Source organism: Lepisosteus platostomus, chromosome 9, assembly GCF_059453375.1.
Source record: "Lepisosteus platostomus isolate fLepPlt1 chromosome 9, fLepPlt1.hap1, whole genome shotgun sequence".
Lineage (NCBI taxonomy): Eukaryota > Metazoa > Chordata > Actinopteri > Semionotiformes > Lepisosteidae > Lepisosteus > Lepisosteus platostomus.
Genome location: NC_142619.1, coordinates 1,265,027 through 1,289,702, shown reverse-complemented (window position 1 = coordinate 1,289,702; position 24,676 = coordinate 1,265,027). Strand labels below are relative to the sequence as shown.

The 24,676-nt window shown below is 51.5% G+C and overlaps 1 protein-coding gene across 1 annotated transcript; it reads left to right on the top strand.

Annotated features, from left to right (window-relative positions):
• The first annotated feature begins 659 nt into the window (after nt 1–659).
• Nucleotides 660–24,281, top strand: slc1a9 (solute carrier family 1 member 9). Its single transcript, XM_088646321.1, has 11 exons — nt 660–767; nt 11,323–11,461; nt 12,345–12,497; nt 13,165–13,418; nt 14,125–14,257; nt 15,448–15,574; nt 16,251–16,484; nt 18,916–19,110; nt 20,796–20,930; nt 21,701–21,932; nt 22,359–24,281. The coding sequence occupies exons 2-11, from the start codon at nt 11,332–11,334 to the stop codon at nt 22,539–22,541; spliced, it is 1,776 nt and encodes a 591-aa protein (XP_088502447.1). The 5' UTR covers nt 660–767; nt 11,323–11,331; the 3' UTR covers nt 22,542–24,281.
• Nucleotides 24,282–24,676: the final 395 nt, after the last annotated feature.

The window sequence follows — 24,676 nt, the reverse complement described above, 5'->3', positions numbered from 1 at the left end:
TTCTCAGTCTACAGTGAAGTAGAGTTTAGTTAAGAGGTAGATTAATGAATACAGACACTTACTGGACACTCCGGTACATTAACACTGCACTGAGAGAGAGGGGTTAATACACACACACTGACTGGACACTCCAGTACATGAACACTTCACTGAGAGAGAGGGGTTAATACACACACACTGACTGGACACTCCAGTACATGAACACTGCACTGTGAGAGAGTGGGGTTAATACAGACACACTGACTGGACACTCCAGTACATGAACACTGCACTGAGAGAGAGGGGTTAATACAGACACACTGACTGGACACTCCAGTACATTAACACTGCACTGAGAGAGAGAGGGGTTCATACACACACACTGACTGGACACTCCAGTACATTAACACTGCACTGAGAGAGAGAGGGGTTCATACACACACACTGATTGGACACTCCAGTACATGAACACTGCACTGAGAGAGAGGGGTTAATACAGACACACTGACTGGACATTCCAGTACATTAACACTGCACTGAGAGAGGGAGGGGTTAATACAGACACACTGACTGGACACTCCAGTACATGAACACTGCACTGAGAGAGGGAGGGAGGGAGAGAGAGACTAAGAGAGAATCAAGCCGTTTTTATTAATCTCCGAGTTTTCTCAGATGACGCAAAGACTTTGACTTTAGATCCCTCCATCTCTCTCTCTCTGCATTGTTGTGCTCAATGTGCTCATCTCTCTCTCACATCTCCGAGGACAGCAGACAAGCCGACAGAAGAGGTAAGAACAGAAATCCCTCGGGCGGTCTCTGTGTCCACCTGTCTGTCCGTCTGTGCACAGCTCCAGAGTCTCTGCCCATGTCTCAGCCTGGGCTCCGTGCTCTGTGCTGTGTGAGTGTGCGAGTGTGCTGGTTTGATAGCTGTACAGGGTGACACAGGGTTCAGACAGAGGAAGCTGCTCTGTGCTGTGTGCTGGTTTGATAGCTGTACAGGGTGACACAGGGTTCAGACAGAGGAAGCTGCTCTGTGCTGTGTGAGTGTGTGATAGCTGTACAGGGTGACACAGGGTTCAGACAGAGGAAGCTGCTCTGTGCTGTGTGAGTGTGTGATAGCTGTACAGGGTGACACAGGGTTCAGACAGAGGAAGCTGCTCTGTGCTGTGTGAGTGTGTGATAGCTGTACTGGGTGACACAGGGTTCAGACAGAGGAAGCTGCTCTGTGCTGTGTGAGTGTGTGAAAGCTGTACAGGGTGACACAGGGTTCAGACAGAGGAAGCTGCTCTGTGCTGTGTGAGTGTGTGATAGCTGTACAGGGTGACACAGGGTTCAGACAGAGGAAGCTGCTCTGTGCTGTGTGAGTGTGTGAAAGCTGTACAGGGTGACACAGGGTTCAGACAGAGGAAGCTGCTCTGTGCTGTGTGAGTGTGTGATAGCTGTACAGGGTGACACAGGGTTCAGACAGAGGAAGCTGCTCTGTGCTGTGTGAGTGTGTGAAAGCTGTACAGGGTGACACAGGGTTCAGACAGAGGAAGCTGCTCTGTGCTGTGTGAGTGTGTAATAGCTGTACAGGGTGACACAGGGTTCAGACAGAGGAAGCTGCTCTGTGCTGTGTGAGTGTGTGATAGCTGTACAGGGTGACACAGGGTTCAGACAGAGGAAGCTGCTCTGTGCTGTGTGCTGGTTTGATAGCTGTACAGGGTGACACAGGGTTCAGACAGAGGAAGCTGCTCTGTGCTGTGTGAGTGTGTGATAGCTGTACAGGGTGACACAGGGTTCAGACAGAGGAAGCTGCTCTGTGCTGTGTGGGTGTGTGATACTGTAGCTGTACAGGGTGACACAGGGTTCAGACAGAGGAAGCTGCCCTGTGCTGTGTGAGTGTGTGATAGCTGTACAGGGTGACACAGGGTTCAGACAGAGGAAGCTGCTCTGTGCTGTGTGAGTGTGTGAAAGCTGTACTGGGTGACACAGGGTTCAGACAGAGGAAGCTGCTCTGTGCTGTGTGAGTGTGTGATACTGTAGCTGTACTGGGTGACACAGGGTTCAGACCGAGGAAGCTGCTCTGTGCTGTGTGAGTGTGTGATAGCTGTACAGGGTGACACAGGGTTCAGACAGAGGAAGCTGCTCTGTGCTGTGTGGGTGTGTGATACTGTAGCTGTACAGGGTGACACAGGGTTCAGACAGAGGAAGCTGCTCTGTGCTGTGTGAGTGTGTGATAGCTGTACAGGGTGACACAGGGTTCAGACAGAGGAAGCTGCTCTGTGCTGTGTGAGTGTGTGATAGCTGTACAGGGTGACACAGGGTTCAGACAGAGGAAGCTGCTCTGTGCTGTGTGAGTGTGTGAAAGCTGTACAGGGTGACACAGGGTTCAGACAGAGGAAGCTGCTCTGTGCTGTGTGAGTGTGTGATAGCTGTACAGGGTGACACAGGGTTCAGACAGAGGAAGCTGCTCTGTGCTGTGTGAGTGTGTGATAGCTGTACAGGGTGACACAGGGTTCAGACAGAGGAAGCTGCTCTGTGCTGTGTGAGTGTGTGATAGCTGTACAGGGTGACACAGGGTTCAGACAGAGGAAGCTGCTCTGTGCTGTGTGAGTGTGTGATAGCTGTACAGGGTGACACAGGGTTCAGACAGAGGAAGCTGCTCTGTGCTGTGTGAGTGTGTGATAGCTGTACAGGGTGACACAGGGTTCAGACAGAGGAAGCTGCTCTGTGCTGTGTGAGTGTGTGATAGCTGTACAGGGTGACACAGGGTTCAGACAGAGGAAGCTGCCCTGTGCTGTGTGAGTGTGTGATAGCTGTACAGGGTGACACAGGGTTCAGACAGAGGAAGCTGCTCTGTGCTGTGTGAGTGTGTGATAGCTGTACAGGGTGACACAGGGTTCAGAGAGAGGAAGCTGCTCTGTGCTGTGTGAGTGTGTGAAAGCTGTACAGGGTGACACAGGGTTCAGACAGAGGAAGCTGCTCTGTGCTGTGTGAGTGTGTGATAGCTGTACAGGGTGACACAGGGTTCAGACAGAGGAAGCTGCTCTGTGCTGTGTGAGTGTGTGAAAGCTGTACAGGGTGACACAGGGTTCAGACAGAGGAAGCTGCTCTGTGCTGTGTGAGTGTGTAATAGCTGTACAGGGTGACACAGGGTTCAGACAGAGGAAGCTGCTCTGTGCTGTGTGAGTGTGTGATAGCTGTACAGGGTGACACAGGGTTCAGACAGAGGAAGGTGCTCTGTGCTGTGTGAGTGTGTGATACTGTAGCTGTACAGGGTGACACAGGGTTCAGACAGAGGAAGCTGCTCTGTGCTGTGTGCTGGTGTGATAGCTGTACAGGGTGACACAGGGTTCAGACAGAGGAAGCTGCTCTGTGCTGTGTGAGTGTGTGATAGCTGTACAGGGTGACACAGGGTTCAGACAGAGGAAGCTGCTCTGTGCTGTGTGAGTGTGTGATAGCTGTACAGGGTGACACAGGGTTCAGACAGAGGAAGCTGCTCTGTGCTGTGTGAGTGTGTGATAGCTGTACAGGGTGACACAGGGTTCAGACAGAGGAAGCTGCTCTGTGCTGTGTGAGTGTGTGAAAGCTGTACAGGGTGACACAGGGTTCAGACAGAGGAAGCTGCTCTGTGCTGTGTGAGTGTGTGATAGCTGTACAGGGTGACACAGGGTTCAGACAGAGGAAGCTGCTCTGTGCTGTGTGAGTGTGTGATAGCTGTACAGGGTGACACAGGGTTCAGACAGAGGAAGCTGCTCTGTGCTGTGTGAGTGTGTGATAGCTGTACAGGGTGACACAGGGTTCAGACAGAGGAAGCTGCTCTGTGCTGTGTGAGTGTGTGATAGCTGTACAGGGTGACACAGGGTTCAGACAGAGGAAGCTGCTCTGTGCTGTGTGAGTGTGTGATAGCTGTACAGGGTGACACAGGGTTCAGACAGAGGAAGCTGCTCTGTGCTGTGTGAGTGTGTGATAGCTGTACAGGGTGACACAGGGTTCAGACAGAGGAAGCTGCTCTGTGCTGTGTGAGTGTGTGATAGCTGTACAGGGTGACACAGGGTTCAGACAGAGGAAGCTGCTCTGTGCTGTGTGAGTGTGTGAAAGCTGTACAGGGTGACACAGGGTTCAGACAGAGGAAGCTGCTCTGTGCTGTGTGAGTGTGTGATAGCTGTACAGGGTGACACAGGGTTCAGACAGAGGAAGCTGCTCTGTGCTGTGTGAGTGTGTGATACTGTAGCTGTACAGGGTGACACAGGGTTCAGACAGAGGAAGCTGCTCTGTGCTATGGACAGGGAACACGATGAGATGCTCTCCGTGATGCAGTCAGCTCGGCCTCTGGACTTTAGCAGTCGGGGGGGTGGTATTGAGGTCACAGTGCACAGTTCATTAAAACGCGACGTGCCGTGTGTCTGTAGCACTGACCTCTCGCCATCCTCTTTGACCTCAGTCTGTCTGCTCCAGCCGGCCAGGAGAGGGCTGGTCTGGACACCCGAGGTCACCACTGGTGCACAATCAAAGTGCGACTGGCTGGAGAGTCTCTGCTTCAGTCAGCCTATCACCCCCAGAAGTCAGTCTTGCTGGGAGTCACACTGTACCCCCACAGTCCAGAGATCACCAGTCAAGTCTGGGTCACACTGTACCCCTCCAGTCCAGAGATCACTGGTCCAGTCTGGGTCACACTGTACCCCTACAGTCCAGAGATCACTGGTCCAGTCTGGGTCACACTGTACCCCTACAGTCCAGAGAGCACTGGTCCAGTCTGGGTCACACTGTACCCCTACAGTCCGGAGATCACTGGTCCAGTCTGGGTCACACTGTACCCCTACAGTCCAGAGACCAGTGGTCCAGTCTGGTCACACTGTACCCCTACAGTCTGGAGATCACTGGTCCAGTCTGGTCACACTGTACCCCTACAGTCCAGAGACCAGTGGTCCAGTCTGGGTCACACTGTACCCCTCCAGTCAAGAGAGCACCGGTACAGTCTGGGCTGGGTCACAATAATATAATAGTTTCTCGAGCTGTGACAGGAGATAAGACAATGGGGAGAGCTTTTACTGAAGAGGAAGAGGACGAGGAAGACTGGTCATGGCTGAGGCAGGAGATCGATCACACAGACAGAGGGAGAGAGGGAGGCAGGGTTATAAATAGACCAGTACAGAGAGAGGAGACTCAGCCAGATGTGACAGTCAGGATAGACTTAAGAAGTTCAAACAGCACAGATTAATATCTTCAGATTATCCACTGGGAGGAGGGGAAGAAACACAACTGAGAGAAACAGAGGAAAAAAAGAAAGCAGACACAGGAGGACTAATGAAATTATAGAATTAATATACAGGTGTGTCCAGTCAGTGTGTCTGTATGAACCCCTCTCTCTCTCAGTGCAGTGTTAATGTACTGGAGTGTCCAGTCAGTGTGTCTGTATGAACCCCTCTCTCTCTCAGTGCAGTGTTCATGTACTGGAGTGTCCAGTCAGTGTGTCTGTATGAACCCCTCTCTCTCTCAGTGCAGTGTTAATGTACTGGAGTGTCCAGTCAGTGTGTCTGTATGAACCCCTCTCTCTCTCAGTGCAGTGTTCATGTACTGGAGTGTCCAGTCAGTGTGTCTGTATGAACCCCTCTCTCTCTCAGTGCAGTGTTCATGTACTGGAGTGTCCAGTCAGTGTGTCTGCATTAACCCCTCTCTCTCTCAGTGCAGTGTTAATGTACTGGAGTGTCCAGTCAGTGTGTCTGTATTAACCCCTCTCTCTCTCAGTGTTAATGTACTGGAGTGTCCAGTCAGTGTGTCTGTATTAACCCCTCTCTCTCTCAGTTCAGTGTTAATGTACTGGAGTGTCCAGTCAGTGTGTCTGTATTAACCCCTCTCTCTCAGTGCAGTGTTAATGTACTGGAGTGTCCAGTCAGTGTGTCTGTATGAACCCCTCTCTCTCAGTGCAGTGTTCATGTACTGGAGTGTCCAGTCAGTGTGTCTGTATGAACCCCTCTCTCTCTCAGTGCAGTGTTCATGTACTGGAGTGTCCAGTCAGTGTGTGTGTATTAACCCCTCTCTCTCTCAGTGCAGTGTTAATGTACTGGAGTGTCCAGTCAGTGTGTCTGTATTAACCCCTCTCTCTCTCAGTACTGTCAGTGTCTGTTTTACTCTTCTCTCTTACGCTACCAGGCTCACATTTAACAATCCCATCTAATCTCTTGTGAAGTTACACACACCCCACACACCACAGACCACAGTTTGTGTCATTATGGGCACAGAGACACATCCTCATGTTTGTGGGACATTTACTCTTCTTCATATCTGGTTGAGGATAAACACTTCTTTTTTTGAAGTTCTATTTATTGGCACTAAACTGATTACCAGCCTCAAAACATATCTCCCCAAAACTGCCACAAGTCTCACCAGTTGGACAGTTGGACAGTTGGACAGTTGGTCAGTTGGTCAGTTGGTCAGTTGCTTCCTTCTCCTTTTGGCATCGACGATAACAGAGGAGCAGAGGTCAACAGCTACTACAAACTTCCACTTCCTGGATTTTAAACATCACTTAACCAGTCGTCTTCCTTCATTTAGTCAGGTGACAGAGGCTGGCAAGTCATTTCCCTCTGCCTTCTGGGGAATGTAGTTCAGACAAGAACCGCCCTCTGCCTTTCGGTTGACTGCCACCGCAGACCAGAAGGATTCTCTCCTGCTGCGTGGAAATGATATTAGGTGAGGGTAATGTGGTATTTGAGCAGATGCAGAGAAAAATGGTCTATATATCACATTAACACGATCGAGCTTTGAGCAACAGAAGGTGCAGACATTTTGATAGCCTGTGTGGTTGTGAACTACATCTCCCAGAAAGCTGTGGAGCAATGTCCTGCTATCCTCTGTCACCTGACCAGTGGGTGCAATGCAGCTGGTGTGGCGATGGTTTAATAACCACGAAGGGTCCAGATTTGGTGAGCATCTGCTGTCTGAAGGCAGAGGGCAGAGCCTGTGTTTCCACAGGGCAAGAAGGTGAGGAGGAGGGGGAGGGTGACTGACATTACACAGAACTTTGTCAATTTTGAACACCTAATAATAATAATAATAATATATTTCTCACACTTATACAGCATTTTTCTGCACACTCCACTCAGAGCTCTCTACAGCTCCTGGGGATCCCCTCCACCCCCACCTGGATGATGCTCCAGTCCTCTCACACACACCAGCTCTCAGTGGGAGGAGAGCAGAGGGATGGAGCCAGTTCAGAGAGGGGGGGTATTAGGAGGCCATGAGGGGTAAAGGCCAGGGGGGAGTTTGACCAGGACACTGGGGTGACACCCCTACTCTTCTCGAGAGGCACCCTGGGATTGTTAATGACCACAGAGAGTCAGGACCTCGGTTTTACGTCTCATCTGAAGGACGACACCTTTTTACAGTAGAGTGTCCCCGTCACTATACTGGGGCATGAGGACCCACACAGACCTCAGGGTGAGCGCCCCCTGCTGGCCCCACTAACACCTCTCCCAGCAGCAGCCTCAGCTCTCCCAGGAGTCTGCCCTCCAGGTACTGGCCAGGCCCACACTGCTGGGCTCCAGTGGGGCTGTGAGCTGGGAGCTGCAGGGCGACATGGCTGTTGGCATTTACACCTGAGTCTATAACATTTGAGTTTTTAGAATACGCCCAGAGCAAAGCCTGAATTTTAAAGCCAGTGATGATGATGATGTGACTGTGCTCTCAGTGTGATGATGATATCTGTGACTATGCTCTCAGTGTGATGATGATGATGATGATGATGTGACTGTGCTCTCAGTGTGATGATGATATCTGTGACTATGCTCTCAGTGTAGTGATGATGATGATGATGATGTGACTGTGCTCTCAGTGTGATGATGATATCTGTGACTGTGCTCTCAGTGTGATGATGATGATGATGATGATGATGTGACTGTGCTCTCAGTGTGATGATGATATCTGTGACTGTGCTCTCAGTGTGATGATGATATCTGTGACTGTGCTCTCAGTGTGGTGATGATGATGATGATGTGACTGTGCTCTCAGTGTGATGATGATGATGTGACTGTGCTCTCAGTGTGATGATGATGATGATGATGATATGACTGTGCTCTCAGTGTGATGATGATATCTGTGACTGTGCTCTCAGTGTGGTGGTGATGATGATGATGTGACTGTGCTCTCAGTGTGATGATGATGATGATGATGATGATGATGTGACTGTGCTCTCAGTGTGATGATGATGATGATGATGATATGACTGTGCTCTCAGTGTGATGATGATATCTGTGACTGTGCTCTCAGTGTGATGATGATGATGATATCTGTGACTGTGCTCTCAGTGTGATGATAATGTGACTGTGCTCTCAGTGTGATGATGATATCTGTGACTATGCTCTCAGTGTAGTGATGATGATGATGATGATGTGACTGTGCTCTCAGTGTGATGATGATATCTGTGACTGTGCTCTCAGTGTGATGATGATGATGATGATGATGATATCTGTGACTGTGCTCTCAGTGTGATGATGATGATGATGATGATATGACTGTGCTCTCAGTGTGATGATGATATCTGTGACTGTGCTCTCAGTGTGGTGATGATGATGATGATGTGACTGTGCTCTCAGTGTGATGATGATATCTGTGACTGTGCTCTCAGTGTGGTGGTGATGATGATGATGATGATGATGATATCTGTGACTGTGCTCTCAGTGTGGTGATGATGATGATGATGATGATGATATCTGTGACTGTGCTCTCAGTGTGATTATGATGATGATGATGATGATATCTGTGACTGTGCTCTCAGTGTGGTGATGATGATGATGATGATGATATCTGTGACTGTGCTCTCAGTGTGGTGATGATGATGATATCCATGACTGTGCTCTCAGTGTGGTGATGATGATGATGAACAGAGATATCCAGACAGGCTGATCACTTGGCCTGTCTCTCTGCTCCAGGGTCTACAGGGACTTGAGCTGACATCTGGCCCCGGTATTAAATATATCTGCCTCTCTCTGTTTTGCATTATCTCCCTTTTTTCAGCACATTATTAATCGCCTGTTTCTATTAATCCTTTTGTTCAATGCAGTATTAAATCTACAGTAGTGTCCAGTCAGTGTGTCTGTATTAACCCCTCTCTCTCTCAGTGCAGTGTTAATGTACTGGAGTGTCCAGTCAGTGTGTGTGTATGATCCTCTCTCTCTCTCAGTGCAGTGTTCATGTACTGGAGTGTCCAGTCAGTGTGTCTGTATGAACCCCTCTCTCTCTTAGTGCAGTGTTAATGTACTGGAGTGTCCAGTCAGTGTGTCTGTATTAACCCCTCTCTCTCTCAGTGTAGTGTTAATGTACTGGAGTGTCCAGTCAGTGTGTCTGAATTAACCCCTCTCTCTCTCTCAGTGCAGTGTTCATGTACTGGAGTGTCCAGTCAGTGTGTCTGTATGAACCCCTCTCTCTCTCAGTGCAGTGTTAATGTACTGGAGTGTCCAGTCAGTGTGTCTGTATTAACCCCTCTCTCTCTCAGTGTAGTGTTAATGTACTGGAGTGTCCAGTCAGTGTGTCTGTATTAACCCCTCTCTCTCTCTCAGTGCAGTGTTCATGTACTGGAGTGTCCAGTCAGTGTGTGTGTATGAACCCCTCTCTCTCTCAGTGCAGTGTTAATGTACTGGAGTGTCCAGTCAGTGTGTCTGTATTAACCCCTCTCTCTCTCAGTGCAGTGTTAATGTACTGGAGTGTCCAGTCAGTGTGTGTGTATTAACCCCTCTCTCTCTCAGTGCAGTGTTAATGTACTGGAGTGTCCAGTCAGTGTGTCTGTATGAACCCCTCTCTCTCTCAGTGCAGTGTTCATGTACTGGAGTGTCCAGTCAGTGTGTCTGTATGAACCCCTCTCTCTCTCAGTGCAGTGTTAATGTCCTGGAGTGTCCAGTCAGTGTGTGTGTATGAACCCCTCTCTCTCTCAGTGCAGTGTTAATGTCCTGGAGTGTCCAGTCAGTGTGTCTGTATGAACCCCTCTCTCTCTCAGTGCAGTGTTAATGTCCTGGAGTGTCCAGTCAGTGTGTCTGTATGAACCCCTCTCTCTCTCAGTGCAGTGTTAATGTACTGGAGTGTCCAGTCAGTGTGTGTATTAACCCCTCTCTCTCTCAGTGCAGTGTTAATGTACTGGAGTGTCCAGTCAGTGTGTCTGTATTAACCCCTCTCTCTCAGTGCAGTGTTCATGTACTGGAGTGTCCAGTCAGTGTGTCTGTATTAACCCCTCTCTCTCTCAGTGCAGTGTTAATGTACTGGAGTGTCCAGTCAGTGTGTCTGTATTAACCCCTCTCTCTCAGTGCAGTGTTAATGTACTGGAGTGTCCAGTCAGTGTGTCTGTATGAACCCCTCTCTCTCTCAGTGCAGTGTTAATGTCCTGGAGTGTCCAGTCAGTGTGTGTGTATGAACCCCTCTCTCTCTCAGTGCAGTGTTAATGTCCTGGAGTGTCCAGTCAGTGTGTCTGTATGAACCCCTCTCTCTCTCAGTGCAGTGTTAATGTCCTGGAGTGTCCAGTCAGTGTGTCTGTATGAACCCCTCTCTCTCTCAGTGCAGTGTTAATGTACTGGAGTGTCCAGTCAGTGTGTCTGTATTAACCCCTCTCTCTCTCAGTGCAGTGTTAATGTACTGGAGTGTCCAGTCAGTGTGTCTGTATGAACCCCTCTCTCTCTCAGTGCAGTGTTCATGTACTGGAGTGTCCAGTCAGTGTGTCTGTATGAACCCCTCTCTCTCTCAGTGCAGTGTTCATGTACTGGAGTGTCCAGTCAGTGTGTGTGTATGAACCCCTCTCTCTCTCAGTGCAGTGTTCATGTACTGGAGTGTCCAGTCAGTGTGTCTGTATTAACCCCCTTCTCTCTCAGTGCAGTGTTCGTGTACTGGAGTGTCCAGTCAGTGTGTCTGTATGAACCCCTCTCTCTCTCAGTGCAGTGTTCATGTACTGGAGTGTCCAGTCAGTGTGTCTGTATTAACCCCCTTCTCTCTCAGTGCAGTGTTCGTGTACTGGAGTGTCCAGTCAGTGTGTCTGTATTAACCCCTCTCTCTCTCTCAGTGCAGTGTTCATGTACTGGAGTGTCCAGTCAGTGTGTCTGTATTAACCCCTCTCTCTCTCAGTGCAGTGTTAATGTACTGGAGTGTCCAGTCAGTGTGTCTGTATGAACCCCTCTCTCTCTCAGTGCAGTGTTAATGTACTGGAGTGTCCAGTCAGTGTGTCTGTATGAACCCCTCTCTCTCTCAGTGCAGTGTTAATGTACTGGAGTGTCCAGTCAGTGTGTCTGTATGAACCCCTCTCTCTCTCAGTGCAGTGTTCATGTACTGGAGTGTCCAGTCAGTGTGTCTGTATGAACCCCTCTCTCTCTCTCTCTCTCTCAGGGTCCAGTGATGACGAACGCTCCTGTTGTCCCAAGAGAGGAGGTGGGCTGTGCCAGTGTGAATGAGCTCCCGAAACCCTGCCTGCTGCACTACTGTGCCTGGGTGTCCCGGAACCTGCTGCTGGCCCTCACGGTCCTGGGTCAGTCTGGCTGCTTGTGTCCCCCTCTGACCCCTTCAGCCCCTCTCCCCCTGCTGTGTGCTGGGAGTGTCCTGACGTGTGTGCTGTTACTTTCACTGCCCACTCTCCCCCTGCTGTCCAGGGGAACCCTACAGAGAACTGCCTATCCCTGCTCTCTATCTCTCTCTGTCTCTCTCTGTTCCTGTGTCCCCCTCTCTGTGTCTCTCTGTTCCTGTGTCCCTCTCTCTGTGTCTCTGTCTCTCAGTTCGGTTCAAGATGCTTTATTGACCAATGAATAAATCAGTGCTGCCAAACCAGTGCAAATACAATTAACATAAACTCTACTGACATTTACAATACAGACATCATAAGAAAGTTACATACAAACATTTGGAGCATTACTGGGAGACAGGCTCACTGTTCCTCAGGCTGGGACAGGAGATCACACACTGTATTATTATTATTGAGAGACAGGCTCACTGTCTGTTCCTCAGGCTGGGACAGGAGATCACACACTGTATTATTATTATTGAGAGACGGGCTCACTGTTCCTCAGGCTGGGACAGGAGATCACACACTGTATTATTATTATTGAGAGACAGGCTCACTGTCTGTTCCTCAGGCTGGGACAGGAGATCACACACTGTATTATTATTATTGAGAGACAGGCTCACTGTCTGTTCCTCAGGCTGTGACTGGAGATCACACACTGTATTATTATTATTGAGAGACAGGCTCACTGTCTGTTCCTCAGGCTGGGACAGGAGATCACACATTGTATTATTATTGTTGAGAGACAGGCTCACTGTCTGTTCCCCAGGCTGGTATGGGGAGATCAGGTGTGGTGCTGGGAGCAGTATTCAGGGTGTCTGTGCTGTATTAACCTGTCTCTCTCTCTGTCCAGGTGTGGTGCTGGGGACAGTGTTTGGGATGTTGCTTCGCTATATCCCAGGCCTGGACTCTAATTCCCTGATGCTGATCTCCTTTCCTGGCGATATCCTGATGCGAATGTTGAAGATGCTCATCTTGCCTCTCATAATCTCCAGCCTCATCACAGGTACAGAGACAGTGGGGTCTCAATGTCTGCATTAACCCCTCTCTCTCTCAGTGCAGTGTTAATGTACTGGAGTGTCCAGTCAGTGTGTGTGTATGAACCCCTCTCTCTCTCAGTGCAGTGTTCATGTACTGGAGTGTCCAGTCAGTGTGTCTGTATGAACCCCTCTCTCTCTCAGTGCAGTGTTCATGTACTGGAGTGTCCAGTCAGTGTGTGTGTATGAACCCCTCTCTCTCTCAGTGCAGTGTTCATGTACTGGAGTGTCCAGTCAGTGTGTGTGTATGAACCCCTCTCTCTCTCAGTGCAGTGTTCATGTACTGGAGTGTCCAGTCAGTGTGTGTGTATTAACCCCTCTCTCTCTCAGTGCAGTGTTAATGTACTGGAGTGTCCAGTCAGTGTGTCTGTATGAACCCCTCTCTCTCTCAGTGCAGTGTTCATGTACTGGAGTGTCCAGTCAGTGTGTGTGTATTAACCCCTCTCTCTCAGTGCAGTGTTCATGTACTGGAGTGTCCAGTCAGTGTGTGTATTAACCCCTCTCTCTCTCAGTGCAGTGTTAATGTACTGGAGTGTCCAGTCAGTGTGTGTGTATTAACCCCTCTCTCTCTCAGTGCAGTGTTCATGTACTGGAGTGTCCAGTCAGTGTCTGTATTGACCCCTCTCTCTATCCCAGGACTAGCGGGGCTTGACGCTCGCTCCAGTGGACGGATGGGCAGCAGAGCCATGGTCTACTACATGTCCACCACGGTGATCGCCGCTGTCCTGGGGGTCATCCTGGTGCTGGGCATCCACCCGGGGAACCCCAAACTGCGCAGTCAGACCAGTGTAGCTTCCCCCCGAAATCAGGAGGTCAGCAGCCTGGACGCCTTCCTGGACCTCATCCGAAATCTCTTCCCGGAGAACCTGGTGCAGGCCTGCTTCCAACAGGTACCCGCCTGACCGTGTGCAACAGCGCCCCCTGCCTGTCGACAGGCACCGGGGCCTTGGGCAGGTTTTGTGAACGCTCCTGTTCGCCCGGCGAGAGACCAGTCCCGTAATCTGGGCTCGAGCCCTGCGTGTCCTAGTTTGTTTCTCTGGAAGCCGGGATCGACCTGTAATCAGCCTACGACGATCCGCAGACGCGGAGGCTCTGGAAGGGTTGTTTACCGGGAATGCCAGGCTGGCAGGGAAGGGGTGGGGAATTACTCCGAACCCTGGAGCGAGTACCCTGGAAGTGTCCCCGTAACGCTGATGAAGACGCAGTGAGGGCGGTACAGCTGTCCTCTCTCCTTTGCTTAGCGGGTGTTCCAGATACCTGGGAACGGCCACAGGTGAACCTTTGAACTCTGCAGAGAATACCGATCGCATTTTCAGGGAAGCTTAGTCATCGTATATTTTCTCTGGGGAAGTTGAAGGGGCCTGGAGAGGGTTTATAGGGTGTTCATAGAGCAGAAAACGTCTTTTGTGCCTGGGGTCACGGAGAGGTGTGGTCTCCGGAGGGCACTGGCCAGGGTTGTGACATAATCAGCGCACAAACCCTCTCTGTTCCACGTTATGTACTAGCTCTCCTGTGTGTCCTGACCGCACTCTCTCCCCTCAATTTCTCTCTTCCTGCCTCCCTGTCTCTGTCTCCTTCGCCCACCCCTCCTCGCAGGTCCAAACGGTGATCAAGAAGCTGCCGGCGCCCCCCGCAGCCGATCCTGGTGAAGTTCCCCCGGGCAATCAGACCGAACCAGCGCCGATCACCCAGAAGAAGCTGGAGTTCAAGGGGGGCATGAACGTGCTGGGTGAGAGAGGGGCTGGGGGCCAAGGGAAAGGAGAGAGCTGTGTCCAGTTCCCTTTGTCCGCTCTGAGGGGGTGCACATATCCTGGACAGGCCAGAGGGGCTGCGGTTTGCTGTATCTGATCCGGCCGATCCCAGCTGGGCTTGGTGAAGGCCTCGTCAAAGAGAAATGTTGGCAAAACTGGCAGGCATGGCAGAGACAAACCAAAACCACTCAGGCTGAGCTGGGAAAGACTCAGCTAAGAAAGCAAAAGACCTGCTCATGCTTCTAATGCTTGAATGGCAAGCCAGGCGCTGATCTGACGCCTGAAAGGCAAGCCAGGTGCTGATCTGATGCCTGAAAGGCAAGTCAGGCGCTGATCTGACGCCTGAAAGGCAAGTCAGGCGCTGATCTGACGCCTGAAAGGCAAGCCAGGCGCTGATCTGATGCCTGAAAGAAAAGTCAGGTGCTGATCTGACGCCTGAAAGGCAAGACAGGCGCTGATCTGACGCCTGAAATGCAAGTCAGGTGCTGATCTGACGCCTGAAAGGCAAGTCAGGCGCTGTACTGACGCCTGAAAGGCAAGTCAGGCGCTGATCTGATGCCTGAAAAAGAATGTTGACTCTTCTGATGCTTGAAAGGAAGCCTGGGACTCGCTGTCCCTCTGTAGTTACAGATAATGTGGCTCCACTCCAGTACATTCAATCGGATTAGTTGTTCAGCTGGGTCAGCATGCGTAGGCTGCAAAGGAAGAGGTAAATGCTTATTCCAAGTTGAGAAGAATAGGAAAGAGACACAACTTTGTGGCTGTGGAGCTTCTCCGGGTGTGACCTCAGCATGGAATAAACCTTTACTCGTTCCTTTGCGTCAGAGAAAGACGGCGTTGTTTCTCTTTGTAGAATGATTAACGGATTATTAAAGGCTTTGCACTACAAAAAACCGATAACACTGTGCACTGCAGATTTAAGAATATAGTATGGTAATATAGTGTATTTTTACTTCTTAAGAATTCAAAAGCAATTTCAAAGTAATTCTTTGGGGGGCAGTGCCAAGGATTTTGGGGGTGCAATCCCATTCAGAAGCCCTGAGAGTAACACCCCCCCACGAGCCGGCACTCCCTCTAGAGTCGGACCCCCGCCCGTGCGCGCCGTAGCGGACAGCCCCAGCGTGCTGGCACCAATGCCCCGCCCCCCTGTCCTCTCTGCCCTCCTCAGGTCTGATCGGCTTCTTCATCGCGTTCGGGGTCTGCATGGGGAAGATGGGAGAGCGCGCCAAACCGATGTCGGTCTTCTTCAACGTCCTCAACGAGATCATTATGAAAATGGTCACCATGATCATGTGGTCAGTGAGGGGGGGGGGGCGGGGCGAGTGCCGGGCGAGTGCTCTTTCTGTGTCCACCTGTCCGTATGCGTTTATTACAACCCCCCAGTGTTTCACAGCCACAGTATTATATACAATACCTGCCTTCCGCTGACCTGCCAAGCGCAGGATTCTACCTGAGAATGAAAACTCTAGGCCCCTTAAGAGAACAAAGTCACGCTCCCAGGTCCAAAGCATTTCATCACCGAGCGACGAGGTCATTTTGGGAAATATCTCATCCGGGAGTCTGTATCGTCCCACAGTACAAGACGACGAGTCCCTCTCTTAACAGCGCTCAAAAGACCGGATCTGATTCCCGGTCTCCTGATCTGTAGGAAGGAGGTATTTCCCTCGTGGCGCCGGGCGATCCTCCTCTTCCTCCCCCTCGTCCTGTCTTCCGTTCTGTCACATCACCTCGAGCTCCCCCTGGACGGCCCGGGCACTGCCGGACAGGAATGCCCACAGTGAGACATCCGCATCAGTGCTGTAAAGATGGCGGACTTCACGGCCTAGTCCGGCCCGTGTCCGCCAAGCCTGTCCGGCTCCTTGGCCCGAATCGATGGGTCTCAGGGACCCACAGGGGGAGGGGACGACAGGTGTCCCGCCCCAGCGGGTGACGTCCGATCGGGACTCCACTCACTCCCCGCCCGCCCGGCAGGTACTCCCCTCTGGGCATCGCCTCGCTCATCTGCGGGAAGATCGCGGCCATCCGGGACCTGGAGGTGATGGCCCGCCAGCTGGGGATGTACATGGTGACGGTGATGGTGGGGCTGGTGATCCACGGGGGCATCGTGCTGCCCCTCATCTTCTTCACCGTCACCCGCAAGAACCCCTTCACCTTCTACAGCGGCATCTTCCAGGCCTGGATCACAGCCCTGGGCACCGCCAGCAGGTACAGACTGTGTGTGTGTGTGTGTGTGTGTGTGTGTGTGTGTGTGTGTGTGTGTGTGTGTGTGTGTGTGTGTGTGTGTGTGTGTGAGAGGGGCACAGCCCTGGGCACCGCCAGCAGGTACAGACTGTGTGTGTGTGTGTGTGTGTGTGTGTGTGTGTGTGTGTGTGTGTGTGTGTGTGTGTGTGTGTGTGTGTGTGTGTGTGTGAGTGAGAGGGGCACAGCCCTGGGCACTGCCAGCAGGTACAGACTGTGTGTGTGTGTGTGTGTGTGTGTGTGTGTGTGTGTGTGAGAGAGGCGCACAGTCCTGAGCACTGCCAGCAGGTACAGTCTGTGTGTGTGTGTGTGTGTGTGTGTGTGTGTGTGTGTGTGTGAGAGGGGGGCACAGCCCTGGGCACCGCCAGCAGGTACAGTCTGTCTGTGTGTGTGTGTGTGTGTGTGTGTGTGTGTGAGAGGGGCACAGCCCTGGGCACCGCCAGCAGGTACAGTCTGTGTGTGTGTGTGTGAGAGAGGCGCACAGCCCTGGGCACTGCCAGCAGGTACAGTCTGTGTGTGTGTGTGTGTGTGTGTGTGTGTGTGTGTGAGAGAGGGGCACAGCCCTGGGCACTGAGTGAGTGTGCCCTCTCATCTGCCAACTCCCTGCAGGGCACAGAGCTGCCCCAGGCTGCCTGGCAGAGGGAGTAATAAACTGTTCCACGTCTTGAAAAACCAGCCCCGCAGCTCTGTCAGTTTAATGAGGCCATTGTGGTTCTGGTGCCAGTGCAGCAGTCACCAAGCGGCGCACGAGAGGAGCCAGCTGCCCTCTGTTTGCTGTGGCGAGGCCTTATCTCTGATGACAGGCCTTCTCTTTTCCAATCGGTTTCCCAGAAAGATTGCTCACGCTGTGACGAGTATCAGTTCGCAGTAAGTCGTCAGGAATTCCCCTGTACTGTATGACAGGAGCCACCTGGCATCACACTCGAGCCTGTGTGAGGGTAGTCAGCGCCGGCGGCAGAGCGTGTTTCCGCTGCACTCGTCCGCAGAGGGGCGGTGCAGTGGCGGAATGGGCCTGGCTCTTGCTCGTGGCCACTGGCCAGCTGGCCCCGATGCGGACAGGCCAGGAGCTGGGATGGACACAGCTCTGCAGGGGGTCACTGCGGCTGGGCACCTTCCTGCAGAACTCACTCGCCATTTCTGCAAGAGTCACTGGAAATCTCTCTCTCTCAGTGCAGTGTTCATGTACTGGAGTGTCCAGTCAGTGTGTCTGTATGAACCCCTCTCTCTCTCAGTGCAGTGTTAATGTACTGGAGTGTCCAGTCAGTGTGTCTGTATGAACCCCTCTCTCTCAGTGCAGTGTTCATGTACTGGAGTGTCCAGTCAGTGTGTCTGTATGAACCCCTCTCTCTCTCAGTGCAGTGTTAATGTACTGGAGTGTCCAGTCAGTGTGTGTGTATTAACCCCTCTCTCTCAGTGCAGTGTTCATGTACTGGAGTGTCCAGTCAGTGTGTCTGTATGAACCCCTCTCTCTCAGTGCAGTGTTAATGTACTGGAGTGTCCAGTCAGTGTGTGTGTATTAACCCCTCTCTCTCTCAGTGCAGTGTTCATGTACTGGAGTGTCCAGTCAGTGTGTCTGTATGAACCCCTCTCTCTCAGTGCAGTGTTAATGTACTGGAGTGTCCAGTCAGTGTGTGTGTATTAACCCCTCTCTCTCAGTGCAGTGTTCATGTACTGGAGTGTCCAGTCAGTGTGTCTGTATGAACCCCTCTCTCTCTCAGTGCAGTGTTATTGTACTGGAGTGTCCAGTCAGTGTGTCTGTATTAACCCCTCTCTCTCTCAGTGCAGTGTTCATGTACTGGAGTGTCCAGTCAGTGTGTCTGTATGAACCCCTCTCTCTCTCAGTGCAGTGTTCATGTACTGGAGTGTCCAGTCAGTGTGTCTGTATGAACCCCTCTCTCTCTCAGTGCAGTGTTATTGTACTGGAGTGTCCAGTCAGTGTGTCTGTATTAACCCCTCTCTCTCTCAGTGCAGTGTTAATGTACTGGAGTGTCCAGTCAGTGTGTGTATTAACCCCTCTCTCTCTCAGTGCAGTGTTCATGTACTGGAGTGTCCAGTCAGTGTGTCTGTATGAACCCCTCTCTCTCTCAGTGCAGTGTTCATGTACTGGAGTGTCCAGTCAGTGTGTGTGTATTAACCCCTCTCTCTCTCAGTGCAGTGTTCATGTACTGGAGTGTCCAGTCAGTGTGTCTGTATGAACCCCTCTCTCTCTCAGTGCAGTGTTACTGTACTGGAGTGTCCAGTCAGTGTGTCTGTATTAACCCCTCTCTCTCTCAGTGCAGTGTTCATGTACTGGAGTGTCCAGTCAGTGTGTCTGTATTAACCCCTCTCTCTCTCAGTGCAGTGTTCATGTACTGGAGTGTCCAGTCAGTGTGTCTGTATTAACCCCTCTCTCTCTCAGTGCTGGCACTCTGCCTGTGACATTCCGCTGTCTGGAGGAGAATCTGAAGATCGATAAGCGTGTCACGCGCTTCGTGTTGCCCATCGGCGCCACCATCAACATGGATGGCACTGCCCTGTACGAGGCTGTGGCCGCGATCTTCATCGCCCAGATGAACGGCATCGATTTGGATGGCGGGCAGATAGTCACTGTCAGGTACAGCGCCGCCCCTATGAGTCTGTGTGCCTGTTTCTCAGCCTCTCTGACTCAAGTGTATGTGAGTGTGTAAGTGATAGTGAGAGTGTATATGAGAATGTGTGAAAGTGCAAGAGTGTATGTGAATGTGTGAGTGTTCACGTGAGAGTGTGAGAGTGCGAGAGTGTGTGCGAGTGTTCACGTGAGAGTGCGAGAGTGTGTGCGAGTGTTCACGTGAGTGTGCGAGAGTGTGTGCGAGTGTTCATGTGAGAGTGCGAGAGTGTGTGCGAGTGTTCATGTGAGAGTGCGAGAGTGTGTGCGAGTGTTCATGTGAGAGTGTGAGAGTGTGTGCGAGTGTTCACGTGAGTGTGCGAGAGTGTGTGCGAGTGTTCATGTGAGAGTGCGAGAGTGTGTGCGAGTGCTCATGTGAGAGTGTGAGAGTGTGTTTGAGTGTTCACATGAGTGTGCGAGAGTGTATGCGAGTGTTCACGTGAGTGTGCGGGAGTGTGTGCGAGTGTTCACGTGAGAGTGCGAGAGTGTGTGTGAGTGTTCACGTGAGAGTGCGAGAGTGTGTGCGAGTGTTCACGTGAGAGTGCGAGAGAGTGTGTGTGAGTGTTCACGTGAGAGTGCGAAAGTGTATGTGAGATTGCGAGAGTAAGTTTGAGTGTTCACATGAGAGTGCCAGAGTGTACATGAGTGTGCACGTGAGTGTCCGAGAGTGCGAGTGTTCACTTTAGAGTGCGAGAGTGTGTGTGTGACTGTGCACGTGAGTGTGCAAGAGTGTGTGTGAGTGTGTGTTCATGTGAGTGTGCGAGAGTGTGTGTGGGTGTTCATGTGAGTGTGCGAGAGTGTATGTGAGTGTTCACATGAGAGTGCCAGAGTGTATGTGCGTGTGCGCATGAGTGTGCACGTGAGAGTGTGAGTGTTCACATGAGTGTGCGGGAGTGTGTGTTCATGTGAGTGTGAGTGTTCACATGAGTGTGTGGGAGTGTGTGTTCATGTGAGTGTGAGAGTATGTTTGAGTGTTCACATGAGTGTGCGAGAGTGTATGCAAGTGTGCGAGAGTGTATGTGAGTCTGCACGTGAGTGTGTGAGAGTGCGAGTGTTCACATGAGTGTGTGAGAGTGTGTGTGAGTGTGTGTTCATGTGAGTGTGCGAGAGTGTATGTGGGTGTTCATGTGAGTGTGAGAGTATGTTTGAGTGTGCACATGAGTGTGCGAGAGTGTGTGTGTGTTCACGTGAGAGTGCGAGAGTGTATGTGAGAGTGCAAGAGTAAGTTTGAGTGTTCACATGAGTGTGCAAGAGTGTATTTGAGTGTGCAAGAGTGTCTGTGAGTGTGCACATGAGTGTACATGAGTCTGCACGTAAGTGTTCACGTGAGAGTGCGAGAGAGTGTGTGTGAGTGTTCACGTGAGAGTGCGAAAGTGTATGTGAGATTGCGAGAGTAAGTTTGAGTGTTCACGTGAGAGTGCCAGAGTGTATGTTAGTGTGCGAGAGTGTGTGCAAATGAGAGTGTGAGATTGTATGTGAGAGTGCTTGTGAGAGTAGAGGAGTGTGTGTGAGTCTTTCAGTGCTTTTCTGAGCCTCTGAGCCTCTCTGTGTCTCCCTCCCAGTCTGACTGCTATCTTAGCCATTGTGAGAGTGTGAGAGAGTGTGGGAGTTTTTCTGTGCCTCTGAGCCTCTCTGTCTCTCTGTCTCTATCCCAGTTTGACCGCTACCTTGGCCAGTGTAGGTGCAGCCAGTATTCCCAGTGCAGGACTGGTCACCATGCTGCTGATCCTAACTGCTGTGGGACTACCCACCCAGGACATCAGCTTGCTGATTGCAGTGGACTGGCTGCTGTGAGTGACCACTACCCACTGGCATGAACATTTGCTGACTGCATGGATCTGGCTACTTTTATTGACCTCTGACTGTATGGACTGGCTACTGTGTGTGACCACTGACCACTATCGGGCAAGTCCAAAGACTGCTCACTGTGAGTGACCACAGAGTGGATGTGTCCACTTTGCACTGTGTGGACTGGCTGTGGTGAGTGACCAGTGAGTGGACTAGCCATTGTGAATGACCAGTGAGTGGACTGACCGTGGTGAGTGACCAGTGAGTGGACTGGCTGTTGTGAGTGACCGGTGAGTGAACTGACCATGGTGAGTGACCATTGAGTGGACTGGGCATGGTGAGTGGACTGGCCATTGTGAGTGACCAGTGAGTGGACTGGCCATGGTGAGTGGACTGGGCGTGGTGAGTGGACTGGCCATTGTGAGTGACCAGTGAGTGGATTGGCTGTGGTGAGAGACCAGTGACCGGACTGGCCATTGTGAGTGACCGGTGAGTGGACTGGCTGTGGTGAGTGACCAGTGAGTGGACTGGCCATTGTGAGTGACTGGTGAGTGGACTGGCCATGGTGAGTGGACTGGCTGTGGTGAGTGACCAGTGAGTGGACTGGCCAGTGTGAGTGACTGCTGAGTGGACTGGCCGTGGTGAGTGACCGGTGAGTGGACTGGCCGTGGTGAGTGACCAGTGAGTGGACTGGCCGTGGTGAGTGACCAGTGAGTGGACTGGCCGTTGTGAGTGACCACGACTGCTTACCGCTCTCGTCTGTGTGTCTCAGGGACAGGATGAGAACCTCCATCAATGTGGTTGGCGACTCGTTCGGCGCGGGGATTGTGGACTTCCTGTCCAAGGCAGAGCTGGCCGAGATTGACCGGGACACAGCCTGCGAGATGGACATGCTGGACCCCCTCAAACCCCCTCAGCTTCCCCCCCGCTCCCCCCGACCCCCTGCGCCCAACCATCATCAGCCCCTGCCTGGCTACTGCTCACTGCCGACACAGGAGGAGGAGGTGAGAGAGAGAGGGGTTCATACACACACACTGACTGGACACTCCAGTACATGAACACTGCACTGAGAGAGAGAGGGGTTAATACAGACACACTGACTGGACACTCCAGTACATGAACACTGCACTGAGAGAGAGAGAGGGGTTAATACAGACACACTGACTGGACACTCCAGTACATTAACACTGCACTGAGAGAGAGAGGGGTTAATACACACACTGACTGGACACTCCAGTACATTAACACTGCACTGAGAGAGAGAGGGGTTAATACACACACACTGACTGGACACTCCAGTACATTAACACTGCACTGAGAGAGAGAGGGGTTCATACACACACACTGACTGGACACTCCAGTACATGAACACTGCACTGAGAGAGAGTAGTCCTCACTCTCTGTCTCCTGCCTCTCTTGCTGGTTTGCAGGCAGTGAAGAGAGAGAGGGAGCGAGGGAAGGAGAAGGACAGGGAGTGGGCCTGCAGGAATGATGGAGGGAGTGATACGGAGGAGGAGATGGAGAGAGTTGGCAAGGAGCCCAGCGATGGCGAGGAGAGTGACGATACCGCCTACGACCGTCGGCACGAGATACCAACCTGCGACATTCCCTGACAGGAGCACACCACAGCCGCCATGTCTGCTGTCACCCTCACGATGTCACAATTTGACCTCACCGTCCCCCCAGTGACTTCACTATTTGACCTCCCCGTGACCCCAGTGACGTCACTGTTTGACCTCCCTGTGACCCTGGTGATGTCACTATTTGACCTCACCATGACCCCAGTGATGTCACAACCTGAGCTCACCGTGGCCCCGGTGAGATCACCATCTGACCTCACTACCACTGTTACATCTCACTGAGACCCCAACAATATCATGAGTTTATCACGCCTGCTCACTAGGAGGTCCGAAAGCTCTGGACTGGCAGTGCCCTGACATACTGCCCTGATTCACACCAGTGAATGACACCCTGGCTTTAACCCTGTGACCCCACCACTCTACCTCTGTGAAAATGCCTGTTACTCCACCAACATGGAAACCACAGTGCTGCTCTGTGCTCCTCTGATGCCTTTCCTGACCCTAGTCCCTGATGTCTGTCTCCCTTCTCCCTCAGCCTTTCAGCAGGGAGAGTGTAGCTGTGAGTCTGGACCTTGTAAATCGAACCCAGCTGGTGTCTGTCTGCACTGTGTGTGACTGTAGCCGTCGCTGTTTCTGTATTGTCACTGTGGAACTGGACACTGGACAAATACAGGGAGTCTACATTACTGATTTAGAGAGGAACACTGTTCATCTGTGACCTTCTGCCTACAGTGACACTGTCCCAGACACTCCAGACACTAGAAGGTTATTCAGGGACAGAGCTGTGTCCACAGTGACACTGTCCCAGACACTAGAAGGTTATTCAGTGTCAGAGCTGTGTCCACAGTGACACTGTCCCAGACACTAGAAGGTTATTCACTGACAGAGCTGTGTCCACAGTGACACTGTCCCAGACACTAGAAGGTTATTCACTGACAGAGCTGTGTCCACAGTGACACTGTCCCAGACACTAGAAGGTTATTCACTGACAGAGCTGTGTCCACAGTGACACTGTCCCAGACACTAGAAGGTTATTCACTGACAGAGCTGTGTCCACAGTGACACTGTCCCAGACACTAGAAGGTTATTCACTGACAGAGCTGTGTCCACAGTGACACTGTCCCAGACACTAGAAGGTTATTCAGTGACAGAGCTGTGTCCACAGTGACACTGTCCCAGACACTAGAAGGTTATTCAGGGACAGAGCTGTGTCCACAGTGACACTGTCCCAGACACTAGAAGGTTATTCAGTGTCAGAGCTGTGTCCACAGTGACACTGTCCCAGACACTAGAAGGTTATTCAGGGACAGAGCTGTGTCCACAGTGACACTGTCCCAGACACTAGAAGGTTATTCAGGGACAGAGCTGTGTCCACAGTGACACTGATGAAATATGCTAATTCTAAGCCCAGTTTCAGTAATTGAGTTCAGTGACTAAGACTTTCCTGCATCTCTGTATTATTGCTGGTATAATGGTTAGTATTATTTATTCTAATTGTGGCAAGTAACATATCAATTCCGTTGTTTAGTTGTTCTTTGGGCTTTTGTTCAATCATTTGCTATGTTAACGTATCATTCATGTATTTATTTATTCCAGTGTTTCCTGTTTCTCTCTTGTGTTGTTTCCCTGGAAAAAGGCTTTGTAAACACCCAGAGTCCTCCAATATCCCATGATGCCGCCCAGTCAGGTTCATCTTAGCTCTGTGTGTCCATACTGTATCGTCACAGTGCAGGCTGCTGCTGTCCAAATAAAAGTGAGAGATTTCTTTGAAAAGTGAGGGATTTGCCCTCAGGTTTTCTGTGGTGTCTGTCTGAACGGTGCTGAACTGGTGTTGCTTGTGCGATACATACTGACAGAAGTTCAATATTTGTGTTAGCAGGCCACAGGTGTCTCTCTCCTCCCTCACTGGGTGTTTATCAGCGCAACCCAGACCTATCTCCTGTAGGCACTGTACCCTCTTATAGTGCAATCCTGTTCTGTTGAGTCGGAAGACGACGTGCGAACTTTCCCAACAGCGCAGCCCGAACCCTTTCGCGGGGTGAACTCTCCCGTGAAGTGTCCGCAAACAGGGCGAAGAAAAACAGGCTGGCCAGCACGCCCTGTGCGCTCAGGCCCTGGTTAAAAACACTTTGCCTCGGAGGAGGAGTGGGCGTCCGCCAGATCGGCGG